The sequence below is a fragment of the Ictidomys tridecemlineatus genome, chromosome 10 (genome assembly GCF_052094955.1).
Source record: "Ictidomys tridecemlineatus isolate mIctTri1 chromosome 10, mIctTri1.hap1, whole genome shotgun sequence".
In the NCBI taxonomy this organism is placed as follows: domain Eukaryota; kingdom Metazoa; phylum Chordata; class Mammalia; order Rodentia; family Sciuridae; genus Ictidomys; species Ictidomys tridecemlineatus.
Genome location: NC_135486.1, coordinates 1,957,419 through 1,981,350, shown reverse-complemented (window position 1 = coordinate 1,981,350; position 23,932 = coordinate 1,957,419). Strand labels below are relative to the sequence as shown.

The following is a 23,932-nucleotide window of genomic DNA, read 5'->3' as shown; positions in this document are numbered from 1 at the left end:
CCCCGCCCCGCCCCGCGGCCCGGCGCCCACCTCCGCGCAGACAGATGGTCCTCCGAGCCCTGCTGGCCGCGCTGCCCACGCTGCTCCGCGCCCCTCGGCCTGCTTGCGTCGCCGCCATGAGCACTGGCACCTTCACAGTGTCGCAGCCCCTCAACTATCGCGGCGGGGCCCGCGTGGAGCCGGTGGACGCCTCCGGCACCGAGACGGCCTTCGAGCCCGCCACCGGTAACGCGCGGCGGTCACCCTGGGGCGGCGCCCTGCAGAGCCGGCCGGGCCCGCGGCCGCCCTCCTCCGCACCGGCGGCGCGCGGGCAGGCAGGCCGGGTGCTCAGGGAGTGCTGGGGCAGGGGGCAAGGGACAGAGGGCCAGGGGCAGGGTGGCGGAGCCGTGAGGCCGCAGGCCAAGGGGCTGGGCGTTGAGGTAGCTCGGCCCCCCGGGGACAGGGAGGGCAGCGGAGCACCGCTGGCCGAGGGGCTGGGCGGGAGCATGGCTCCGCCCCTCGGGCCCGGTGAGGGGACGAACAGGGCTCTGGGACCTTATCTGCAGTCTGCCTCGCTGCCTTTGCAGCCTTTTCAGCTGCTCAAGTGTGTTACAGACATTGCAGGCTTTAATATCTCCGCAAAAAGCGGAGTCCCAGGAATTTTTGTGAAAAGGAAATGTTGAGTTGCTATTCTTAAAGAATTTTTGTTGATTTAGTTGGTTTTGGTTACAATCCTTGGGCTACGGGTCTAAAGAAATTGATTTTGTTTTTCGTATTTTGCCCCAGGTAGAGATAGGGAATAAAGTTGGAGTAAGAAAGACTGTTTTCTTTTTGGGGAAAAACATTTCTTGCTTTTAGTAATGTCTTTTTCTGATATTGCTGCTTATTAACCATATTTATCCAGTGTCAGTGGTATGACTGAGTTAGAGAATAGAAAGGGATTTGAAAGTAAGAGTTTACATCCAGAAGACTGATTCCTTTCAATTCTGATTTCGCAAGACCCTGAGATTCTTATTTTTTAAAAATTATTTTGTGTTGTGGTGAGAATGGAACCTAGTGCCTCGCATGTGCTAGGCAAGAGCTCTACCCTGTGAGCTACAACTCCCCCATCCCCCCCATTGTGAGAAGTAGTAAGGAGTGTTGCACCGATTTTTTTTTTTTTAAAGAGAGAGTGAGAGAGGAGAGAGAGAGAGAATTTTTAATATTTATTTCTTAGTTCTCGGCAGACACAACATCTTTGTTGGTATGTGGTGCTGAGGATCGAATCTGGGCCGCACGCATGCCAGGCGAGCGTGCTACCGCTTGAGCCACATCCTCAGCCCTTGCACCGATATTTTAGAAAGTTAATGTTAGTGAACTCAACTCTGAATACAGGACAGGGGTTATCAGCCCAAACATGGTTAGTTTACAACAAGGGACATGATCTTTCTCAGTCTGAAATGTGGTTAAGTGCTTTTTTCTGGAGAGAGGTCTGCAACTTTTATTAGATTCCAAAGGGGTCAATGACTACCAAAAAAACAAACACACACACAAAAAACTACTTGTATAGCAGTGGTCACTAAACCAGACCATACTTAAAAACAGGAAGGGGATCCCTAAAAACACATTAATACACAATTTTATTTAAATATGTTGCAAAAATTTGAGATGAAGCTGACTTTCTCCTTTTTTATAGGCCGAATAATAGCTACTTTCACATGTTCTGGTGAAAAGGAAGTAGATTTGGCTGTTCAAAATGCAAAGGCTGCTTTTAAACTATGGAGTAAGAAATCTGGCTTGGAGCGGTGCCGAATCCTCTTGGAGGCTGCCAAGATAATAAGGGTGTGTATTAATATATTCCCCTCTGCCAAGATAATAAAGGTGTGTATTAATATATTCCTCTCCAGAAGGCTCCTCACACATTGCTTCAAGGGTTCTTTGTAGTTAAATTTGGTGCAACATTAGGTTTAACTTTTCTTTTTGGTGCTGGGGATTGAAGCCTGGGCCTCACACAAGCTCTCCCACATCTACAGCTCCAGGTTATATAATGTTTGTTGAAGTGGAAAAACATTGCCACATGTTCCCTTTGGTATGAAAAACAAGCTTTCATTTCTTACTGGATCTTGGCTTTTGGCCATCTCCCTTGGCAGATTTTCTCTTCTGTATTTGTTTTGAATTATAATGTACTTTATGTGGCTTGTCTCCTTTTTTTTTTTTAATGCATTTTGTATGTTAGTTCCTTTTTATATTTCTTCTTCTAATACTTAATTGTATCTTCCTTTTTTAGTTTGTTTTTTTACTTTAATTGCCTGGAAAGATGTAATAGTTTCATACATGCTCCCTTTAAAAAAAAAAAAAAAAAGAGAAAAGAAAAAAAAAACCACATAAATTTTTAGAATCTTATAAATGGAAACTAATGGGTATTCATCAAGTAAAGTTGTAAAATTCAGAAGAATTCACATTGAAATATGGGTCATGCATAGCCGAGTAGTAGGACTGTGGGGATTCTTCTTCTTTTTTTTTTGGGGGGAGGGTTACTGGGGATTGGATTGAGGAGCAAGCAGATTCTCACTAAGTTGCTTAGGGCCTCACTAAGTTTTGGAGGCTAGCCTTAAACTTGTGATCCTCCTGCCTTAGCCCACTAAGTAATTGGGGAGAAATTGATTTTTTTTTTTTTTGTATTTTGCCCCAGGTAGGTGTACTACACCCAGCTTGGTCTAAGTGTGTTAAGTAACAGGGTTGAGAGTTGCCCTACTTGCACGAGTGTGTATGCATTTCTGACAACACATGAGGCTCTGGGGTCGGAGAAGAAGATGGTGTGTCAGAGCACAGTGTAGCAGGCAGAGCCGACTTGAACTCGGCTTTCCAAGGCTCCTCCCCTCAGGTGATGCCTGTCCATTTGTACATGGGTTGTACCCCAGGGGAACCCTAAACCTATGAGACAGCCTGTCTTGGGCTGCTGGCACATCTTGCCCTTCCTGTCCTCTGGAGAGAGATTATCATTAAGCCCATTTTTGGGGTACAGAGGGAAGGGTCACTGAGATTTTTACTCTGAAATGTAAGCGCATGTCACCAGGAGCAGGCAGCGGAGAGCTTTGTGTGTCCATATTGCTCCAGAGTTCTCTGCCTGACAGAGACGTGGTCTCTGCCTCCCAAGCCTTTGCCATTTATATCACCTGCCCAGTTCTTGGCGCAGAAGCCTGGACCATGCAGAAATTCAAAACAGTCACGGAGAACTTTTTCTTGACAAAAAAAAATTCCTCCTGTTAAGAATTTAATTTGGGGCTGGGGTTGTGGCTCAGTGGTAGAGTGCTCACTTAGCACATGCGAGGCCCTGGGTTCGATCCTCAGCACCACATAAAAATAAATAATAAAGGTATGGTGTCAACTACAACTGAAAAAATATTTAAAAAAACTAATTTAATTTTATCATTCTAAGCTGATAATTATTTTGGTTTGTCCTTTTTTTCTTTTTAATAATTCATGAACATACATGGTTATGTCTTCTTAAAAATGTCTGTAGGGGCTGGGGTGTGGCTCAGTGGTAGAGCGCTCACCTAGCATGCACAAGGCATTGGGTTCGATCCTCAACACCACATAAGTGTAAAATAAAGATATTGTGTCCACCTAAAGCTAAAAAATAAACATTAAAAAAAGTTATAATTCTAGCAGCTTGGGAGGCTGAGGCAGGAGGATCACAAGTTCAAAGCCAGTCTCAGCAATTTAGCAAGGCCCAAAGCAACTGGGTGAGACCCTGTCTCTAATAAAATATAAAAAAAGGACAGGGGATGTGGATCTGTGGTCAAGTGCCCCTGGGTTCAATTCCTGGTACCAAGAAAAAAAAGAATTGGAATTAAAATGATTTCTATGAGTCCTAAATAGTATCTAGTAATATCTTTTGCTCTGAAATCTACTCTGGGAATAATGCCTTTTCTTTTGTACATTTCCCTAAGGACTGTTCTCTCTCACCATATGCTCAGGCCCACATATGCACACAGGAAGACACAGAAACGTAGCATCACTCTTCATGGAACTGTTTTTCGACTGAGCTTGTAAAGAGGTTGTGGGCTTATGTGTCTGTCGCTTGGCGAACTGGAGAGGAGGGCAGGAAGCATCTCTCTGCCAAATGCCACGGGGCCATTCCTTTCATTTTCATTGAAAGTGAAAGCTGTTGCTATTTTAAAAAACCAAGTAGTGCATGTCGTGTAGGCCCTGAGTGCCTCCAGATATACGTGTCTTAGGGCTCCTCTTGTGTTGTGCCCTCAGGAGCGAACGGAGGACATTGCCACTGTGGAGACCATCAACAATGGCAAGTCCGTCTTTGAGGCCCGCTTGGACGTGGAGTCCTGCTGGCAGTGCCTGGAGTACTTTGCGGGCTTGGCTGGGTCCCTGGCTGGTAAGCCAACAGAGGGCCGAAGAGCAGAGGTTCTGAGTGAAGCTAGGTCAGGGCTGAAGCCCGGGTTCACAGTCTTCTCCGGGGCGGGGAGGGGGTATGTTCACTGGTTTTCCTTATCAGAGCTGGAGCTGTAACCTCCAGCTTAGCTTCTTGGGCTGTCTTTAGGATTCGATGACATGCTGCAAGTAAAGCGCCTGGCATGGTGCTTGAGCTTTGGACCAGGTTGCTGAAAAACAGTTTTTGTAAGCGTTAGCTTGTCATCTTTACCAGTGTCACCTGTTGAGCAAAGAACTCTTTGACAAGTTATGAAGTTGGCAACGATCCATACTGGGCGGTTGGTAAGGCCCACCTGAGCAGGGGAGCCACAGTCTGAGGTTCTTGGGTCCTCAGACTCTCCCCTATTCCAAGCTTCTCCACATTACCATTTTATTTCATCAAGTTATCCTGGTAGAGGAATTTTTAGAGGATTAAGTCGGATGAGTGCATGTTGTGAGCTTGATGCCAGCCTAGGCAACTTGGTGAGACCCTGTCTTCAAATAAAATTTTATAAAAAACCCGGTCCTGTAGCTCAGTGGTAGAGCACTACCCAGCATGTGCCAGGCCCTGGCCCTGGGTCCAACTCCCCCCACCCCCAACAACAACAAAAAAACAGAGAGGAAGAGTGGGCACGGTGAGCAGTGTCTTGGGGCAGAAGGAGGCTGGCCTGCCTGGAGTGTCGGCCGACCAGTCACTGGGGGTGCTGTTGGAGAAGCTTGAGAGCACCGGCCTGCATTCCTCTCTGACCTCTGCCTTCCCCTTAGGTGAACACGTCCAGCTCCCAGGAGGATCCTTTGGTTACACCAGAAGAGAGCCACTTGGGGTGTGTGTGGGGATAGGAGCCTGGAACTACCCCTTTCAGATCGCCTGTTGGAAGTCTGCTCCTGCTTTGGCCTGCGGTAAGAGGCACTTGTTCCTGTTCCAGGAGCGTCCATTCTCCCCGTCTTCTCCCCCTCACCTCTCCACATTCGCACAATTCAGAGCACAGTGGCCTCAGAGGACGTGTCCCCACCTGCCCTGCCTGGCCCCCAGGGAGCTGATGTTCAGGTCCCACACTGGATCGCATCTACGAGGTCCCACTTTTTATTTGCCCAGCTAATTTTTGTATATGGAAGAAAGAAACCTAATTTTTGTTCTTCAGTCGAATTAGATTTGTCTTTTCTGGATAAGAATTTCTAGCATGTCGCATCACACAACTAGACAGGTCAGGGTCACTCCAAGTGAATTTGGGGACTAAATAAAAACACAGACACAGAAAGTACCTTTTCTTTGGGTTCAGTGACCACTCATGAGCCACAGCTCCCACAAGGGGAGCAAGGCAGGCAATAAAGAGAGAGAGGAGCAGGTGCTGAACCCTTTTATTGGGGAGAAGCCATTCAGATGAGGCAAGGGGTCAGGTTTCAGGGGGTTGAGTCTGGCTTCTGATGTCCGCTGTCAGCAGGTTGACTGACATCTAGGAAGGCCACGTCCATCTCATGTTGCAGGGGATCACAGGCAGAGCTAGCAAAAAGACACAAAAAGACACATACGTCCCCTCCCAAACAGAGGGCCAGCGTTGGTTCAGTCCACCCTGTGAGCTCAGTGCTCATAGTGCACACACACAGCCCATGGCTGGCTTGCCACAGCTCCACACTCTCATTGCTTAGAGCTAAGGGGCACTTGGTTCTTATGTGGCAGCTCCTGACACTAGCAGGAGTGTGACTTGGGTTGGGAGTAGAAGGCAAAGCCCCTTCTTGAAGGGTCTTGAGAGAAATGATAGAAGGGCTGTGGTGGCCAAGTAGGTGGCCAGGAAGCAGTTTCCTTGTACTGTATGAAAAAAAAGAGTCTGTAGGGAAAAAGTTTGTTTAACTTAAAACCTAGCGATAAAAGCCTGTTAGGATGCCACGTTAGAGAATTTCTTGAGTCCTGTTGCCATGGGGGCTCTTTGTTTTAGTGGATTCTCTTTAGTGTACTTAACCACCACTGAGCCATATCCTCAGCCCTTTTTATTTATTTTTTAGATACTTGGTCTTGCTAAGTTGCTTAGAGCCTTAAACTTTCGATCCTCCTGCTTCAGCCTCCCAAGCTGCTGGGATTACAGGAGTCCATGCTCCTATTTTGAGAGACAGTGTGATGGAGGAGAAAGAGTGTCAGAATCAAGCCAGCAGCTCTGGGGACTCTAGTCAAGTGAACCCTGCAGGTCTTCAGTGTCAGCTTTTATAAAATGAAACTAACTGTGCCTACCTCTTGGTGCTGCCAAGGGTGTTAATAGGATCCTTATGTGCACGGCCAGCTGTGCAGGTGTGAGACTGGCAGGTGTGTTTTCAGGTGTGTTTAATGATAGAAGCCAAAATGAAGGACAAGGTATGTCTATTAAAACAGCAATTGTGGGATCTGAGGGGGGACAGGAAACACTGGGATTATTCTGGTTTCCTAGAGACCAGGTCTCGAGTCTGTGTTTTGGGTTCACACAGGTAACGCTATGGTCTTTAAACCGTCTCCCTTCACGCCCGTTTCCGCCCTGCTCCTGGCTGAGATCTATGCGGAGGCCGGCGTGCCTCCTGGGCTCTTCAATGTGGTGCAGGGAGGGGCCGCCACAGGCCAGTTTCTATGTCAGCATCCCGACGTGGCCAAGGTCTCCTTCACTGGAAGTGTGCCCACTGGTGTGAAGGTGAGGCGGCTTCTGGACGTGGCTGGAGGGCCTGCCCAGGCTGTATGGGACTCTCTTTGGCTTCTGCCTAACCAGTTGGAAGGGGCAGGGGGTTCCTTGGGGCCAAGCTCTGGAGTTCCCCGTAGGAGCGTGGAGGGGAGCTCGCTCGCGTGGGGTCCTGGTTAGGCAGGTGGGTGCAGCCCCTGCTCCTGCCTGGGGAGGTGACGTGTCTCGGGGGAGGCCTGGTGGCCTTGTGCCTCCCACAGAGGAAGGGTGTTTTCCCTGGTATTTCACATCTGTCATTGTGACCTGCGTTGCGTTCTGGGCTTGCTGCCTCAACACGGTGGCAGTAACGCGGCCATTCTGACTGTAGTGGTCCCAGGGAAAGCCCCTCAGAGTTTCAGGGGGCCTCTGTGGACTCTCTTCAGTTTTCTGGAAGAGAACATTTTAATCAGCTAGTATTTTATAGTACTGGGGTTGAACCTAGGGCACTCTCCCACTGAGCTGCCTCCCACCCCTTTTTATAATTTTGAGACAGGACCTTGCTAAGTTGCTGAGGCTGGCCTCAAATTTGTAATCCTCCTGCCTCAGCTAGGCTTACAGGCACATGCCATCAACCTGGCTCTGGAAAAGAAAAGTGTAAATAGGCCGAATATTGAGGAGAAAGAGGCTGCGGGTTGGTAGTCAGGCGGCTTGTGGATTCAGGCTGAGCTCTGTGGAGTGCAGTCTGATTGGAGTCCTCCTTCCGAATGCTCTGTCTGTCTTTTCCAAGATCATGGAACTGTCAGCTAAAGGGATCAAACCTGTGACCTTGGAACTCGGGGGCAAGTCTCCACTCATCATCTTCTCCGACTGCGACTTGGAGAATGCCGTGAGGGGGGCCATGATGGCCAACTTCCTCACTCAAGGCCAGGTGCGTACGTCACTGGAGGAGGCTGGGGGAGCCGCTCCGTCTGCAGCATCTCCTACTTCCTCCTGAAGACCTTTGAGACAAGAGAGTTGCCTACACAATACGCAGACTCCCCATGAGCCGCTGAAGTGTCAGCTCTGACTTCGTGGCTCCTCGTGGGTGTGCACCTCCGTGTACTTACTAAGTTTCTCCAGCTACTTGAGAGGGAGTCGTGGGCCCTGGCCCCGAAGCTCCACGCCCTCAGTGTTCCTAAGAACAAGTGCCTTATTTCATATAAGCACAGCACACCTGGTAAAATCAGAAGATCCACCCTGACAGGGTGGACTAATGTGTATTATCAGTAGAATTTTGCCATTCGTTTGATCGATGTGCTCTTAGCGAAAGAAAAAAAGTTTCTCATTCAAGGTTCAGAGATGGCGCTGCATTCAGTTGACTGCTTTTCTTTTTCCTCCTTCCAAGTTACCACTGTTTTTTAAAATTGTACACAGACCTGGGCGTGACAGCCGTTGACCTCTGTGTGACGCGCAGTGATCACGGCCGTCTGTCTCATCTCCTTTTGCTGGAGTAGCTCCTCAGGTGACCATCTTTGGGGACCTGGACGTTTGCTCTGTAGAGGTCCCTCCCTTGGGGTGGTCTGACGTTCTTGATGATCGGCTTCGCATCAGTTTGCGCCCTTATGGTGGGGATAGCACGGTGTGTGACGCGGTCTGGCCGTGAGCCTGCGCTCAGGCGGCCCTCACTGAAGCCTCGCCTGTGCCTCGGGGGAGCTAGCCTCCTGGGGACATCTTGAGCCACCTGTCCTCGTCAGGCTCTCGCAGCCTGTCACCAACACCGATTCTCGCTGACGCCTGGTGAGGGGTTTCCCTCCGCGGGCCTCCCCTTGCCAGCCCGTCTGCAGGCGCAGCTCGCCCTCCACGGGCATCACGGTCGAGGACTTGGCTTCACCCGTGTCCTGCTCCACGGTGTCTTTGTGTTGGTGCGCGCCGCGCTCTGTGGCTGCCGAGCTTTGCTCTTGGACGTTCTCGCAGGGGGTTGTGTGGCTGTGCTGCAGGTTTTGGAGGAGCCTCCACACTGTTTCCACAGTGGCTCACTAAGTCACGTCCCCTGAGAGAGGGCGGGCTCCCCTCCTGCACGTCCCTGAACACGCTCCTGTCTTCTGTCTTCCCAACGGTAGCCGTCCTGACAGGCGCCAGGCGGGGGCACTGAGATTTTGCTTTGCTTTTTCCCAGCAGCTAGGGCTGCCGGGCACCTTTCACATACCTGCCCGTCAGCTTACATCTTTGGAGACATGTCTGTCCTCAGGGCTGTTTGGTTATTTGGGCGGTTGTGTGAGTTCCTTACACACTGTTGTTTTTTTCAGTAAAACATAACAGAGGCTCTGGGGTTGTGGCTCAGCGGTAGAGCACTCGCCTCTCACGTGTGAGACCCTGGGTTCGATCCTCAGCACCACATAAAAATAAATAAACAAAGATATTGTGCCCATGTACAACTAAAAACAACAACAACAACAACAAAACAGAGTTTGCCACTGGGACCATTCTCGCATACCCGGCGGCATTGAGCACATGTATGTTGTGTGCAGTTAGCGCCGTCACCCATCCATCTCCAGAGCTGACTCATTCCTCCACACGGAAATTCTGAAATCATTAGGTAACAACTCTGTTCCCTGGTTGCTGCTCTGTGACCTGGCTGTTCCAGGTCCTTACAAACGGGACTGTACAGTATTTCTTCTTTTACTTGTGGCTTCTTTCACCTAAGCGTCTCCAGGGTTCATCTGTGTGGCACTGTGTATCAGAACTTCTTCCCCTTTAACAGGCTAAATAGTATTCCGTGGTGTGTATGCGTCAGGTTGTCCCTCCAGCCTTGGACTGAGGGACATGGGTCTTTTCCATCTCCTGGCTGTTGTGAGAAAGAGCACTGATGTGCGCATGTCCAATCTGTAGAGGTCCCTGCCTTCAGTCTCAGATGTGAATCCAGAGGAGGATTCACGTGTCGTGTGGTCGTTCCTGAAGGAGCCTCCTCCCGTTTTCCACAGCGGCTGTACCAGCCCATGTTCCCGCCAGCAGGGCCCCCCTTTTCAGTTTCTCTACATCCTTACTGATATTTGGTATTTTTATTCGTTCGTTTGTTCGTTCTTTCTTACCTGGCCAATCCTCCCCACCCCACCCTTTTTTTGATACTGGGGGTTGAACCCAGGGGTGCTTAACGCCCTTCTCCCCTGTTTTTAGAGACAGGGCCTCACAAAGTTGATGAGGCTGGCTTTGAACTCGTGATCCTCCTGCCTCAGCCTCCCAAGCTACCTGGTCCCCTCCTCCTTGATTTGCACAGCCAGGTTGCACATGAGAAGAATGCAGGAGGTGCAGGCATCATGGGCAAGACGGCAGTGGACTTAGGAAATTCAGATGAACGGAATAAAAATAAACTCATGTTTGCAGAGTGGTGTGAGCACAGTCACACATACCGTCCTTATTCAGCACAGGGACAATTTTTAGAGTTGAAAATATCCTTTAAAAACTTGTTGTGCCTCAAAATAAGTTTAAAGCTGTGGGGTTTTTGCTTGCCCTTCCCCCTTACGCACGTTTTGTCTTGCACCTGCCCCTTAGGTTTGCTGCAATGGCACAAGAGTGTTTGTGCAAAGGGCGATTCTTGATAAATTCACGGAAGAAGTGGTGGAACAGACCCAGAAGATAAAAATTGGAGATCCCCTTCTGGAAGATACGAGGATGGGCCCGCTCATCAACCGGCCACACCTGGAGCGGGTCCTGGGGTTTGTTAAGTCGGCAAAGCAGCAGGTGACCGAGAGGAGGCTGGTGGGCGAGGGGCTGGGTGCCCTTCTCTGGGTTGTGTCCAGAGCTATGGGTGTCCTGAGCAGTGTGGCACTGCAGGGTGGGGCGTGGGATGGGGTGGGTGCTGGCTGCGTCTGCTTCTTGGTGGGGGGTGGCTTCGGCCACCAGGGTGCCTGTGGATGACAGGTGCTTTCTTCTCTCCTTGGGCAGGGTGCCAGAGTGTTGTGTGGCGGAGATCCGTATGTACCCCAGGATCCCAAACTGAAAGATGGATATTACATGAGACCTTGTGTGTTAAGTACGTCTTCTCGTTTGCTTTTACATGGTCTGACTTAAACAGTGAATGGAGAGAAACTCATGTTTGTAAGCTGTGTATCTGGTGTGGAGCAGGAGCTGGCAAGCCATGTATCTCCACCCGGGCAGGAGTGGATCCCTGCGCTGCTGCCAAGCCCTCTGGGGTCTCAGAGGAGCCTCTGCCTGGTTTGCCTGGGACGGCAAATACAGAGTCCAAAAAGGTGAAAGGGAGAGACAAACGGAAGTGCATGTTTGATGAAAAATTAGGCCATGAGTTCACTTCCTCAGTGAAGACTGTTTGATATTTGAATTTAGAGCATCAGTGAATGAAACCAATATGTCAGATGGTGTGTTAATCTTTTAAAAAATATGTAACTTTAACAATATTAGCACCTCCTTTTAATCTTAAAAACCTCTTGGCCTGACTGTCCGGTCCACATGGTCATCCTGCTGAGACCCCCTTCTTTCCTCCTGCCTCAGAGGGAGCCGCTATTCTAAACGCTGCTCCTACCAGTCTCTATCATTTACAATGTGTTAGGATCTCCTATGAAAATGTAAGTTTAGGCTTTAGAAAATTCTATAGAGGTTGAGCCATGTTGCACAATTCCTTACACTTTATCTGATAAACTAAGCTGATCTCCGAGGTCGCCTGTGGTGTCAGTTTTTAATACTTGATGTTTGATGTGGCTTAACCTTTAACTGTTACTATAGGCGGAATCACTAATGTTTAAAAGCTGTGAACCTTGCATCCATATCGTGGATCAGCTTGCATTAGTAAGTGAATAGTAAACAGGAAAACCTTGGACACTATTAAATAACAAGTGCAGGTTCCATAGTAGTGTGCATGGGATTATCCCAAATCTGTTAGCAAAATGTCTACCGAGGCAAAAGAAGGAGTGGACTGTGCATACCACTGTATTAGTGGTGGATTTCTCTGCATGCTGGGATTAAAGGTGATTTGGGTTGTTTAATGTGCATTTCTGAATATTTTATGCAGAACGTATATTTTCCAATTAGAACAAAAGTAAACAGGCTGTGCCCCTAAGCAGGGAGCTGGAAGCTCTTGATCTTATCCAGTGACTCTGAAAGCCTGGTTGTGTTTGCTGCATCAATGTCACTTGGAAAACTCGTTGAAAAAGCAGATTTCAGTTTCTTGCTGTGGACCCCTAAATGTCACTCTCGGGCTGAGGCCTAGAATCTGCATTGTTTTTTTTTTTTTTGCAATGGGGCCTAGAGTCATTTATTAGATTATCAAAGTGTACTATGTTAAATTTACCTGAGTAAATTTAAAAAGGCAGAGATTGTGGGGACAATTTGCAGTTAAGTCATTTGGAATAAATGATTTCTGGGGCATTGGATCCAGGTATTGCATAATCCATACTGATTTTTAAAAATTGTTTATTTATTCTGATTTGTTATACATGATGGCAGAATGCAATTCATTTCATATTACACATATTGAGCACAATTTTTCAAGTCACTGGTTGTGCACAAAGTATTTTCACACCATTCATGTCTTCATACATGTACTTAGGTAACTAGAATCTGCCTTTAATAGACCCACACTTATGTTTATGTACGTCAGACCTTGGAAATGGCTCATTCCAGAGCCTCACTCTTTCAGTTCCCCCCCAGGAGGGGAGGGACTGACACATGGTGAGTGACAGGTTTCCGGCAGAAGCCTCTCCAGACCTTACATCTCAGCAGCTCCTTTTTATACCCTCTTTCTTGATTCCCAGTACAGAACTCGCTGCCCACCGCCCTGCTGTGTCGTCAGTCTGTATAAGGTGGTAAAATATCTTTGGGGACTATTGAGTGATGAATTAACTGTCTTGAGTACTTGTCTGTCCTGGCTAATGGTTTTCCTAACAATGGTAAACAGACCACTAGTTTCTGAAGAGTTAGAACCTAACAAACTGTCCTTAAATACAGACTCAGTGTTTGCCATGTGTCTTTGAGGGTAGTTCAGGTGTCCCCAGAGTACAGAGTGACTTTCAGGTGTCCAGTGTACTGTGTAAGGGTCCAGCCTGTCTCTTGAGAGGCTGTGGGATGGCCGTCTTTGCAGGTCTGTGGACAGTGGCCTGGGGACTGAAAGTTGGTGTTTCCAGGTGGCTCCCGAGCTCCGTTTGCCCTGAGCCCTTTTCCAGGTGTAACAGCCTTTCAGCCAGCACTTCTCGCTCTGGCGGTTATGCCAGGTGGGCCGGTCGCAGATGAGTGCAGGAGAGCGCCCCGCCCTGAGTCTCGGGGTTCAGGTTTAGTAGTGGACATCCAGATACAGGAACTTCTTTAGATGTGCGTATTTTAGATGTCCAGTGTGAGTCGGGTCTCTTTAGGGAATTTAGCTTCTTTTTTTTTTTTTTTTTTATGGTCCTGGCAATTGAACCCACCGGGCGTTTAACCACTGAGCCACATCCCCCAGCCCTCTTTTTTTGAAACAGAACCTCTGAAGTTGCTGAGGCTGGCCTCAAACTTGCAGTTTTCCTATCTCAGATTTCCAAGTCACTGGGATTCCAGGTGAATGCCACTGTGCTGGGCCACATAAAGGATCTTAAATGCATTTTTGTGTAAAGTGAACACCTCCTCAATTATTTATTTCTAGTTTATATTTTTATATTGGATTTTGATGACATTGTTTTAAATTCTGATTATATCACAGTCATTAAGAAGATGTGTAAAAATATATAACCTTTTATGTATATAGTTATTAATTTATTTTTGGCATTAGAGACTGACCTAGGGACACTTTCCCACTGAGCTACATCCCCAGCGCTTTTTAGTTTTTATTTATTTATTTTTAGTTTTCGGTGGACACAACATCATTATTTTATTTTTATGTGGTGCTGAGGATGGAACCCAGCACCCCGTGCATGCCAGGCGAGCGCGCTACCGCTTCAGCCACATCCCCAGCCCTTCAGTTTTTATTTTAAAACAGAACCTCACTAAATTATTTAGGGCCTCACTAAGTTGCTGAGACTGGACTTGAACTTGTGATCCTCCTAACTCCCCTCCTTTTAGCTAGGTGTGTGCGCCAGCTACTACACCCAACTATGTGTAACATTTTAAGAGCAATTTGGATGATACTGTATACAGTTTTATATCATTTTTGGTGAGTGTTTTATCATGACATTACTCAACTAAGTTTTCTTCAGAGACTTTGCTTTTAGGGCTGGGACTGTAGCTCAGGGGTAGTGCCTAGTGTGTGCAAGGCCCATGTGTGTGCTCACTCTCCAGCATCACAAAAACAAAAAATACTTTGCTTTTAGCAGCTTCATAAAAGTGTTCTGTGAGGGGTGGTGCACACCCATCGTCCCAGGGATTTGAAAGGCTGAAGCAGGAGGATTGAAAGTTTGAGGCCATGGGGCTGGGGATGTGGCTCAAGCGGTAGCACGCTCGCCTGGCATGCGTGCCGCCCAGGTTCGATCCTCAGCACCACATACCAACAAAGATGTTCTGTCCGCGGAGAACTAAAAAATAAATATTAAAAATTCTCTCGCTCTTTCTCTCTCCTCTCTCATTCTCTCTTTAAAAAAAAAAGAAAGTTTGAGGCCAACCTGAGCAACTTTGCAATTTGGTGAGACCCTGTTTCAAAAGAAAAAAAAAAAGGACTGGAGTTGTGGCTCAGTGGTTCAGTGCCCCTGGGTTAAGTCCCCAGTACCAAAAAAAACCAAATCCAAAACCAAAAAAATTTTATGAAGTTCTTTTTTTTTTTTAATCATTAGGATCATTTCCTCTATTTTAGATGCTTAGTTTCTTGCTTCCTTTTTTTTTTTTTTGGTACTGGGGATTGAACCCAGAGTTGGTCCACGACTTTTTATTTTTCACTTAGATTCAGGTTCTTGCTAAGTTTCTGAGGCTGGCCTTGAACTTTCCTGCTTCAGCCTCCCGGGTCACTAGCATTGTCGGCTTAGCCTGGGCCCCGTCCTCCTTAGCCAAGTCCTTATGGTGAGTGACAGAATGTGGACTGAGGATTACACCTGGCTGCGAGTCCGTGGTGAGTCCTGTGACGTTGCCAGGTGGAAAGGGAGCTGCAGTTTGTGTCCACTGGCAGTGCACGCTGAGTGTTCTCCTGTTGACCGTGGACGCTGGCTCCGGTGACACGGGCTTTGTTGTGAATGTCTGCAGCTGATTGCCGAGACGACATGACCTGTGTGAGGGAAGAGATCTTCGGACCCGTCATGTCCATCCTGCCCTTCGACACTGAAGCCGAGGTTCTGGAACGAGCCAACGACACCACCTTTGGACTGGCAGCTGGCGTCTTCACGAGGTGTGTGCAGGACGCCCAGGCAGGGGGGAGGGGGAGGGTGGGGGGGTGGGGCTGCAGCCTGCTTAAATCTGTCGCTGCCCACTGCCCTCACCGGGCAGCACTTTCTGTTTGCTTCAGTTTAAGTCAGAAGATGCCAAAGCAGTGTTGAGTGGTTTGCTGTGAAGGCCTGCACCCTGCTGTCAGGTGTGAATTGAGTTCTAGACTTTGATGATGAAAATTCTGTCCTCTTTGGTCTGTCATTGAATAAGGCCTTTAGGGTTCTGATCTGTGTAAAGCATTCACCTAGGTGTCTTCTGAAACATACCTGTAAAGGAGTTTAAATGCCCGCGTGCCTGTGACTGCTGGTCAGTAGCCCTCAGGATCACGGTCTCCCGTGTCTTGGCAGTTCCTAACTGGAGCTCCCGTGGGGTCTCTGTGCTGTGGGTTTCTGGGCTGCTCTTCAGTGTGACCACCGTGAGGGATCTTGTGACTGATATCTGTACGAAGTCCAGCCCCAGTGGTAGAGGTAGGGAGCTTGGGAGCCAGGGGTCTGTGAAGACTCCTGCGGGTTTCTGTGACACACGGGAATCTGATTGGTCCTTGGCGGTAGGAAAGCCATTTTCTGAGGCTGCTTTACACAGGGGCTGCTTGTCTGTTGACACCCGGGTTCAGCGTTCGGTGGCTTCGTGGGCAGAGCCTAGAGGGAAAGCCAGGCTCCCTTTTGGCCCCTGAAGTAGTGACCCTTGAGCTCTGGGCAGGCCCAGCCCCGCCTGCTGCTGCTCCGCGGCCTCGTACAGCCCGTCCACTCCCCGAGCTCCCAGTGCCCTCGGCCGTGCGCGACCACCCAGTGGTCTTCACCCCAGGAGGAGCTGCCTGCCGGTTCGCAGTCGCCCCCCAGGTCCTCCCCAGACCCTGGTGACGCTGATCCCCTTTCTGTCCTGTGGATTTGCCTGTTCTGAAAACATTCCGTGTAAATGGGCTCACGGGACGTGTGTCTTTTGGGACGGGCTTCTTCCACTCCTCAATGTTCGAAGCTTCACGCGTGATGAAGCGTGTTGACATGGGCTGGCTGCTCCTCTCCCCTCCTGAACCATATTCCATTGTACTGATCCGCCGCCTTTGGCTTTGGGCTGTTTCTGCTGCTGCTCGGCGACCTCGCACAGCCGGTCCACTCCCGTGACAGCCTTGGGCTGTTAGGAAGTGCTGCTGCTCACATCTTGGCTGGCGCAGGCACGAGCATTCTCTTGGCTGTGCGCCTGGCAGCGAACATGCCCGTCACTGCTAACTTCACGTTCCGCTCTCTGAGGAACAGCCAACCTGTTTTCCAGAGGGAAGGCACCATTTTACGTTCCCCTGAGGGTGCACGGAGGTCCCAGCTCTGTACACCATCAGCCCTGGTTGTCTGTCCTGAGTTTACCGACCCCGGTGTGGAGAGCTGTCTGGTGGTTTTGATTTGCATATCTGTGGGTTTTCTTTTCGCTTTCTTTTTTTTTTTAATATTTATTTTTTGTTGCAGTTGGACACAACATTTTTGTTTTATTTATTTTTAGGTGGTGCTGAGGATCGAACCCAGGGTCTGGAATGTGCTAGGCGAGCTCTCCACCGCTGAGCCACAACCCCAGCCCCTCTTTTCACTCTCTTGTTAGTCTTATTTGCAGCCCAAATCTTTATTTTGACAAAGTCAATTTTCTCTGTAACTTGGTGTCAATTCATGTGGCTTTGGGGGACCCACGGTCATGCAGGTTTATTCCCGGGTTTGCTCAGATGTCAGGTCTGTGACCTGTGCCCGAGCCCCTGTGTGTGAGTGCTGCTCGCGGCTCTCTAGTTCCTGCGCCCTTTGTTGAAGACGGTTTTCTCGTGGAATTCCTCTCGCAGCCCTGTTGCTGTTTACTTTGTGGATGTCTTTGGGGTGAAACTATAAATTCTTAATTTCTGCCTGTTTTGCCTTGTTGATAAAAGTTTTTAAAACATTTTGAAAAAAGAAAAATTTGGCAAGACGTTAGGGCTATTAGGACCAGCAGTCTGACTTTTCCTGTAAAGTGTGGCACAGGACGCTGTAGTGACCAGCACTTCTTCTTGGTAGGGACATCCAGCGGGCTCACAGAGTGGCGGCTGAGCTTCAGGCGGGGTCCTGCTTCATAAACAACTACAACGTCAGCCCGGTGGAGCTGCCCTTCGGGGGCTACAAGAAGTCAGGTGGGTGCTGGCGAGTGCAGAGCACTGGCTCAGGCGGGCCATCGTCCCCTCTGCAGACCGGGGCAGGAGGGAGGCTCCTGGCCCTCCCGCGCCCCGCGTCTCTGGAGGCCAGGCCTCTCCAGGAGGCTCTGCTGTGCAGCCGGGCTGGGGGACTGCGGATGCACCTCCGGGAAAGGTTTGCCGTCGGGGTAGAGTTTCTTTTTCTTCGTGGTCTACGATTGCTAAACCCTCCTCCAGGGCTACCTGACCAGCTCTGCCCACTGTGGGTTCAGGCCAAGTGCCTCGGAAATAAACCCCGGGAAGTTTACAAAGCCTCTCCCCTGGCCATTCAGCAGTCAGGTTCGGTGACTCTCGTCCCGCTCCGTGGCTGTGGGCTGGCTCCTACGCCTGAGAGATGCCGAGGTCTCAGGGTCATGGGTTTGAGGCTGCAGGAGTGCGGCCGTTTCTTAGAGCTTCTTTCTTTTGGCAATTGGTGCCTGTAAACATCTGCTGATTCCCACACTCCTCTTCATTTAGACTGAAATGGGCTTGGGTTTTGCCCAGGCGCCACTCTAAGAGTCTGAGCCCTCGTTTCTGGCAGTGTTCACGGCCACTACGGCGTTGGTGAACGTGCGACCCACGAACTCTGCTCAGCTGCGTGTTGGCCTGACTCTTGTTGGTGCTTTCCCTGATTGTGATGCCTGTCCCTGTGGTCCTCAAGGAACAGCAGAAGGTCTGAACACCAGCTGCAAGGGCAAGCAGGGCCAAGTGCTGTCCAGGAACGCAGAACCTCAGTGCGGGACATCTGCACGGGCTCTGCTACTTAGGCCCCTGGGGTCCTAGGCCAGGGTTTGCTTTCTTTGTCCCAGGCCTGCCTGAGGGAGAGAGGAGGTAGCAGGGTCTGCCAAGCAGTGCTGGTCCCACCAGCCATGTGCTCCGAGGACACGGGATGCAGGATAGCTGGGACTTGCCAGAACCTTTGTGTGTGGCATCCTGTGAATGGCGCTTCTGGAAGCATGTGGTTTTGGGGGGACCTGGTCCTTTCCTGTCCATCTAGGGCATGGGGTACTGTCCTCTGAACACAGTGACCTGATCCACGAGGGACGGGGCGGTGTCTTCGACTCCGAGTCCTCAGAGGAATCAGCAGCAGGCCCTTCCCCGTGGGAGCAGGCAGGGTGCAGACAGCGGCTCTCGTACAGAGGCTTGCGAGAGGCTGAGACCTGCTATATGGAGTTAAGTTTTAAATTAGTACCTTTTGAGACAACAGGTCGATTGTGGTGGAGTCTGCTTTGACATTTTAGCAGGTTTTCTTAGTAAAAAACCTGAACATTTTTGGACCTTCACCCAGTGTAGTAGGCACCCAGCATTAAGGTTCTTATTGGTGAGAAACAGACCTGTGCACTTTCCTGCCCTTCCCCCCAAGACCCGTGGACCTGCCTCCTGTCCTAGAGCCAAGGCTGCTCCGTGGGCCGAGGACGTCGGCCCCAGGCTTCAAACCCCGAGTCCTGGCTCTGGGCAGCGGGGCCTTTCAGACAGTCGCGCTGCTGGCTCATCCTGCCCTTTCTCTTCCTTTCAGGGTTCGGCAGAGAGAACGGCCGGGTGACAATTGAGTATTATTCACAGCTCAAGACCGTGTACGTGGAGATGGGCGATGTGGAAACTGCGTTTTGAACAGCCACAGTGAGGCCGTCCGCGGGCGGGGCTCTCTGGACAAGGCAGCGCGGGGTTGGAACCAGGTCCTCCCCAGCCAGGGTGGGCATTCTGCCACTAGTGTGCCCAGCCTCCTGAACCCACTCCAGGTCCAGACTTGGGGCCCTTGAGGGTTAGGGATTGGTTGTGCCTTATTCTTCACCTTTCAGTTACCTTCCTAATCGAAAATGTGTTGCAAGTGCCACTTAGTCACAAATCCAGACGGTTTTGATCTTCCTCAGTGAAAATTTCTGTGAAATCTTTAAAGCCAGCAGCACACTTCCAGAGAGCAGGCAGAGGGACCAGGACGCCCCGTGCTCCACCCGCGAGCACGTTGGGGCTCTGGCCCGGAGAACGCACTCTGGTGGCTCCCAGTGGGGTCAGCAGAGGTGACACCTGGTGTTCACGGTTTTAGTCTCGTCCCGTCATTCCAGCCAGGAAGCTGCTGATGAGGGGACCCGACTCTGGCCGGTAGCTTGGGGGGCAGGAGGTTCCACTCCCTCTTTGTGGGCGGGAGCGCAACAGTGGAATAAAGTGCATCTGCTGTTGGTCCTTGTGCTGTGCTTTGGACGCCACCCCTCCCGGGGGACGCTGGGACGTTGGGCTCAGGCAGAGGGCTCGGGGTCTGCTCTTGGGAAGCGCAGGGGCAGATGGAGCTGCTATGAGGCACTCCCACGCTGTGTGTCCCTCCGTCCCTGCTGCCCATGAGCAGAGATGTCCTGCAGAGAGACCGGTGATCTTCCAGCCACGTCTTCCCTGCCCCCTTCCTGTTTCCAGAAGGGTGATGAGTGACAGCCTACATAGCGTCACAGATAGGGACAGAGATAAGGAAAGGTCCTCGTCACTGGGCTGGACCTGACCGTGTCCTGTTTGCACCGAGGTCACACGGGACACCCTGTCAGGCCACAGAGGTCCCCCACCGTGTCTTGGAATGCTTGTTCAGCGTAGGCAATAGGGACCCCCCAGAAGGCACATGTTCCTGATGGTCCTACAGAGAAACAGTGGGGCGGGGGCCAAGGTTTGAGCGCCCTGGGTGCTTGCTGCGGCCCCTTCTGTTTCACACTCGGCCAGCACAGGCCCACGCCTGACCCTGAGGAGGAGAAACCGTCGGAGAAGACTTGGTCCCAGGTGGGCCCTAAGTGAGCAGTGGGTGCAGGCCAGGTGTGGGCTCCAGTCCTTGTGCTTCCTGTGCCCCTCCCTGGTTCCTGTGTCTGCCGTGACAAGCTACCACACATGCAGTGGCTTCAAGCAACACCGTGTGTCACCTTTCAGCTCCGGCGGTCAGTTCAGAATGGTCTCACTTGCTGGAAACCAAGGAGTCGGTGGGGCTGCCCTCCCTCCGGAGCCTCTCGGAAATTCCAGGGCTGGGATGTGGAACATCCCCCAGAGGGCATGTGTTAAAGACGTGGTCCCCCGGGAAGCCACAGGACTCTAGTTGATGGGGCTGGTAGAGGTCCTTGGTCACGGGGTGTGTTCCTGGGGACCCGGGGATCTGGCCACTTCCTCTCTGCCTCCCAGCCACGCTCTCCTCCAGGACAGCTGCCTCGGCACAGGCCCAGGACAGTGCAGCCAGCCCCTCGGAGCCGAGCCTCAGACCCAGTGAAGACTCATGGGCTTCACATCTGTGGATTGAACCCATGAAAACTGTGGCTTGGGGGTACGGCGCAGTGGCGCAGCGTGTGCCTAGCAGTGCAGGGCCCTGGGTTGGGTCCCAGCACCTCGCAGACCTGCATCTCTGCAGCCACGTCCAGGTGGTTTCCTTGTCATAGCCATAAACAGCGCAGTGTGAGGACACCCACGGTGCTGCACGTGGGGTGAAGTGCGTCACGGGCGGAAGCGCCAGGTCGCAGGAGAGGTCTGTGCCCTTTGCTGAAGGCACCAGCCCAGCGACCTGTGGACACTGAGAGTGTACTGAAGGCAAGAGCTGCCCCGGCCTGGGATCAGAGGGAACCTGCACGTTGCCTGGTGCTGCTCAGGGCTCCCCCCATCCATGTGTACTCTGCCGTCCCGGCTCAGCCTGTGGGTCTGGACCTGATCTAAGGAGCACGGAGTTCTCCACATGGTGCATTAGAACAGTGGTTCTCAGCTTTGCATGTGAGAATTGCCCAGAGAGCTCTAAACACACCAAGATGTAGTTTAATTAATCTGAGAGTCTGAGTTCCTAAAATGTTCCCAGGTGAATTGAGAGGCTGAGGACCACTGGTGTCAGCTGTTTTCTCCAAGTACATAGCCACCAGCCACATATAGCTACTTCAATTTAGACTAAATAAAAGATTCACCTTGTTAGGCAAATGTGGTGGTGCACACCTGTGATCCTAGTGACTCGGGAGGCTGAGGCAGGAGGATTGCAAGTTTGAGGCCAGTCTGGGCAACTTAGATCCTCAAAATAAAAAGACCTGGGGAGGTAGCTCATGGGTAAAGTGCCTCTGAGTTTAATCTCTAGTATCCAAAAAAAAAAAAAATTGTCAGTTGTTCTGGGTACATTTCAAGCCCTCAGTAGCCACCTGTGGCTGCTGTTATTAGACAGTGCGTGGTCAAATTATTTCCATCATGTTGGAAAGTCCTAGTGCACAGTGATGCTCAAGAGGGCTGAGCTCAGAGATGGCTCGGTCCTGATGAAGGAGGAGGGCACCTTAGAGGTGAGAGGGAAGTGGGCGCTTTGGCAATCCTGTGTCCAAAGTACAAGACTCGAGTTGAGTGTGCACATACTTTATATACAAGGAGATATGGAAAACTGTTCTGTATGTGTAATGAGAATTGCAATGCAAAAACAACAAAAAACCCAGAGTACATGTTTAACGACATGGGTTGGCATGAGCTTACTTTATACAAAGATACGAAACACTGTGCTCTGTATGAGCAATAGGAATTGTGATGCATTCTGCTGTCCTGTGTAAGTTTAAAGAATTAAAAAAGAGAGAAGAAGCACTCCCAGGATGGCACGGCTGCTGGCTTTTGCGGAGTTTGCCAGCAGGTGGCTCCCGTGTTTCCACGCCTGACTGGGCTAGAGCCCAGCCCCTGGTCACATGACCTTCCCTCTCCCACTACAAAGGGCGCAGGCCTTACTGTTCTGGCTTCAAGTTGAGTCCTAGCCAGGCGCCAGGCGCGGTGCACACAGCCGCAAGCCCAGCTGCAGCAGAAGGGAGGCAAGTTCAAGGCCTGCCTGAGCAACTTAGCGAGGCCCTGTCTCAAAAAGGACTGGGGATGTAGCTCAGTGGTAAAATGTTCCTGGTTCCGTTCTCAGTTTAAAAATTAAAGAATGAATTGTAGCCATTGACTATTACTAGCATACCAACTTAGAGCCGGGCACGCTGAACCTCAGAGAAGTTGAGCAACTTGTCCGCAGGCACACAGCTACTCATAGGTAGTAGGGGTTAATCAGGCTTTTCTAGGCTGCTGTGGTCGGTTTTTCCCATCTACAAAGCTCAGAATGTGTTTCCTGTAGGAGCAAGTTGACTTTGGGATGTGCCAACAGCTCAGCTGCTGACGGTGGAGTGATCAGGTGGTCGCAGGGTCTTTTTCGTTGTCTTCTCGGTAACGTGAGGGACAGCTTTGCAGACAGGGCTGCTCCCTATTGCGGCCCTCTGCCAGGCCTCGGGGCTCCCTAGAAGAGCTTCCACTGGGGGCGCTTTACCCACGGCAGGCTCTGTTCCTTATGGAACCCCATCTGCGTCCTTTCTGCAACAGCCAAAGTGACCAAGGTGGACCAAGGAGGGTGCTTTGGAAACACACACCTTCTCTGGCCTCCCTGCCCAGGCCTGGCGTCATCGGGCGCTCTCCAGCCTCCCGCGGTGCGCTTCGTACAAGGCAGGAGCAGCTCGGGCTTGCCTGCCTCACCTTTTCCAGCGAGGACCCCCACCCCACCTACCATTCACCACATACAGGAATGTTGAATGTAAAAAAGGGCGGATTGAAGTGTGGCAAACTCATTTTTTTCTTCGCTGGTGAAAATTTCTTAGGAACTGACACTAGAGCACACACTGACCTGGTCCAATGCCTAATTGAGTGGTAAGGGCCCCACGTGGTCACCAGGCCAAGGCTGACCACAGCACTCCATCCGTCACCAACTCGGCCCCAAAGCGTAAGCAGTAGGGCGGTGGGCTGGACATCTCCTGGACCCCAGCGTTGGGCCTGTGTCCACACTCTCCCTGAGCCCTCACAGGTTCTGAACACTCGGAATGTGGCCTGTGCAAATGAAGAACTGCCCGCCTCCCCCATACTCCAGCAGGCTGCTGGGGCCTGAGCCGGACAGCAGGTCTGGAGGCTGTGTCCCGTCAGTGGCCCCGTGAGTTCTCGGGTCAGTAGTCGCACTCTGCCCACTCGCAGCGTCCTCTAGGTCAGCTGCACCCGTGCAGTCTTTCCCACTGTACCTGTGCAGTCAGGTCTCTATACTCTAGCACGTAAGGTGACATTCTCCCTATTAAGTAAGTCCCACCTTAGATCTAGTCTATTGCTTTAGTTGTTCTTGAGCAAATAGAAGCACTCTTTAAAAATATTTTTTAGTTGCAGTTTGGCTTAATATCTATCTTTATTTTTATGTGGTGCTGAGGATGGAACCCAGTGAGTGCCTCGCAGAGCTAGGTGAGTGCTCTACACAACCCCAGCCCCTAGAAGCACTCTTCAACAGGGTTTCTGAAGACCTTACTTTAATTATTAGTGCAGAGTGATGAGATCGTGTGTCCTAATGGAGCTGGGAGAGGTCGTTGTTTTCTCACTGCTGTGCGTGACCATGAACACATTACCACGGTCGGACTTTTCCTCAGCTTTACAAGCTGCTTAGGAGTCTGCTGGCAGGGGAGGGGGGATCCTCAATGCC

The 23,932-nt window shown here is 50.7% G+C and overlaps 1 protein-coding gene across 1 annotated transcript; it reads left to right on the top strand.

Annotated features, from left to right (window-relative positions):
• Positions 1-19,664, top strand: Aldh9a1 (aldehyde dehydrogenase 9 family member A1). Its single transcript, XM_005319856.3, has 11 exons — positions 1-225; positions 1,655-1,800; positions 4,225-4,354; positions 5,155-5,289; positions 6,844-7,040; positions 7,792-7,932; positions 10,533-10,721; positions 10,926-11,013; positions 15,132-15,273; positions 17,336-17,448; positions 19,004-19,664. The coding sequence occupies exons 1-11, from the start codon at positions 45-47 to the stop codon at positions 19,096-19,098; spliced, it is 1,557 nt and encodes a 518-aa protein (XP_005319913.2). The 5' UTR covers positions 1-44; the 3' UTR covers positions 19,099-19,664.
• Positions 19,665-23,932: the final 4,268 nt, after the last annotated feature.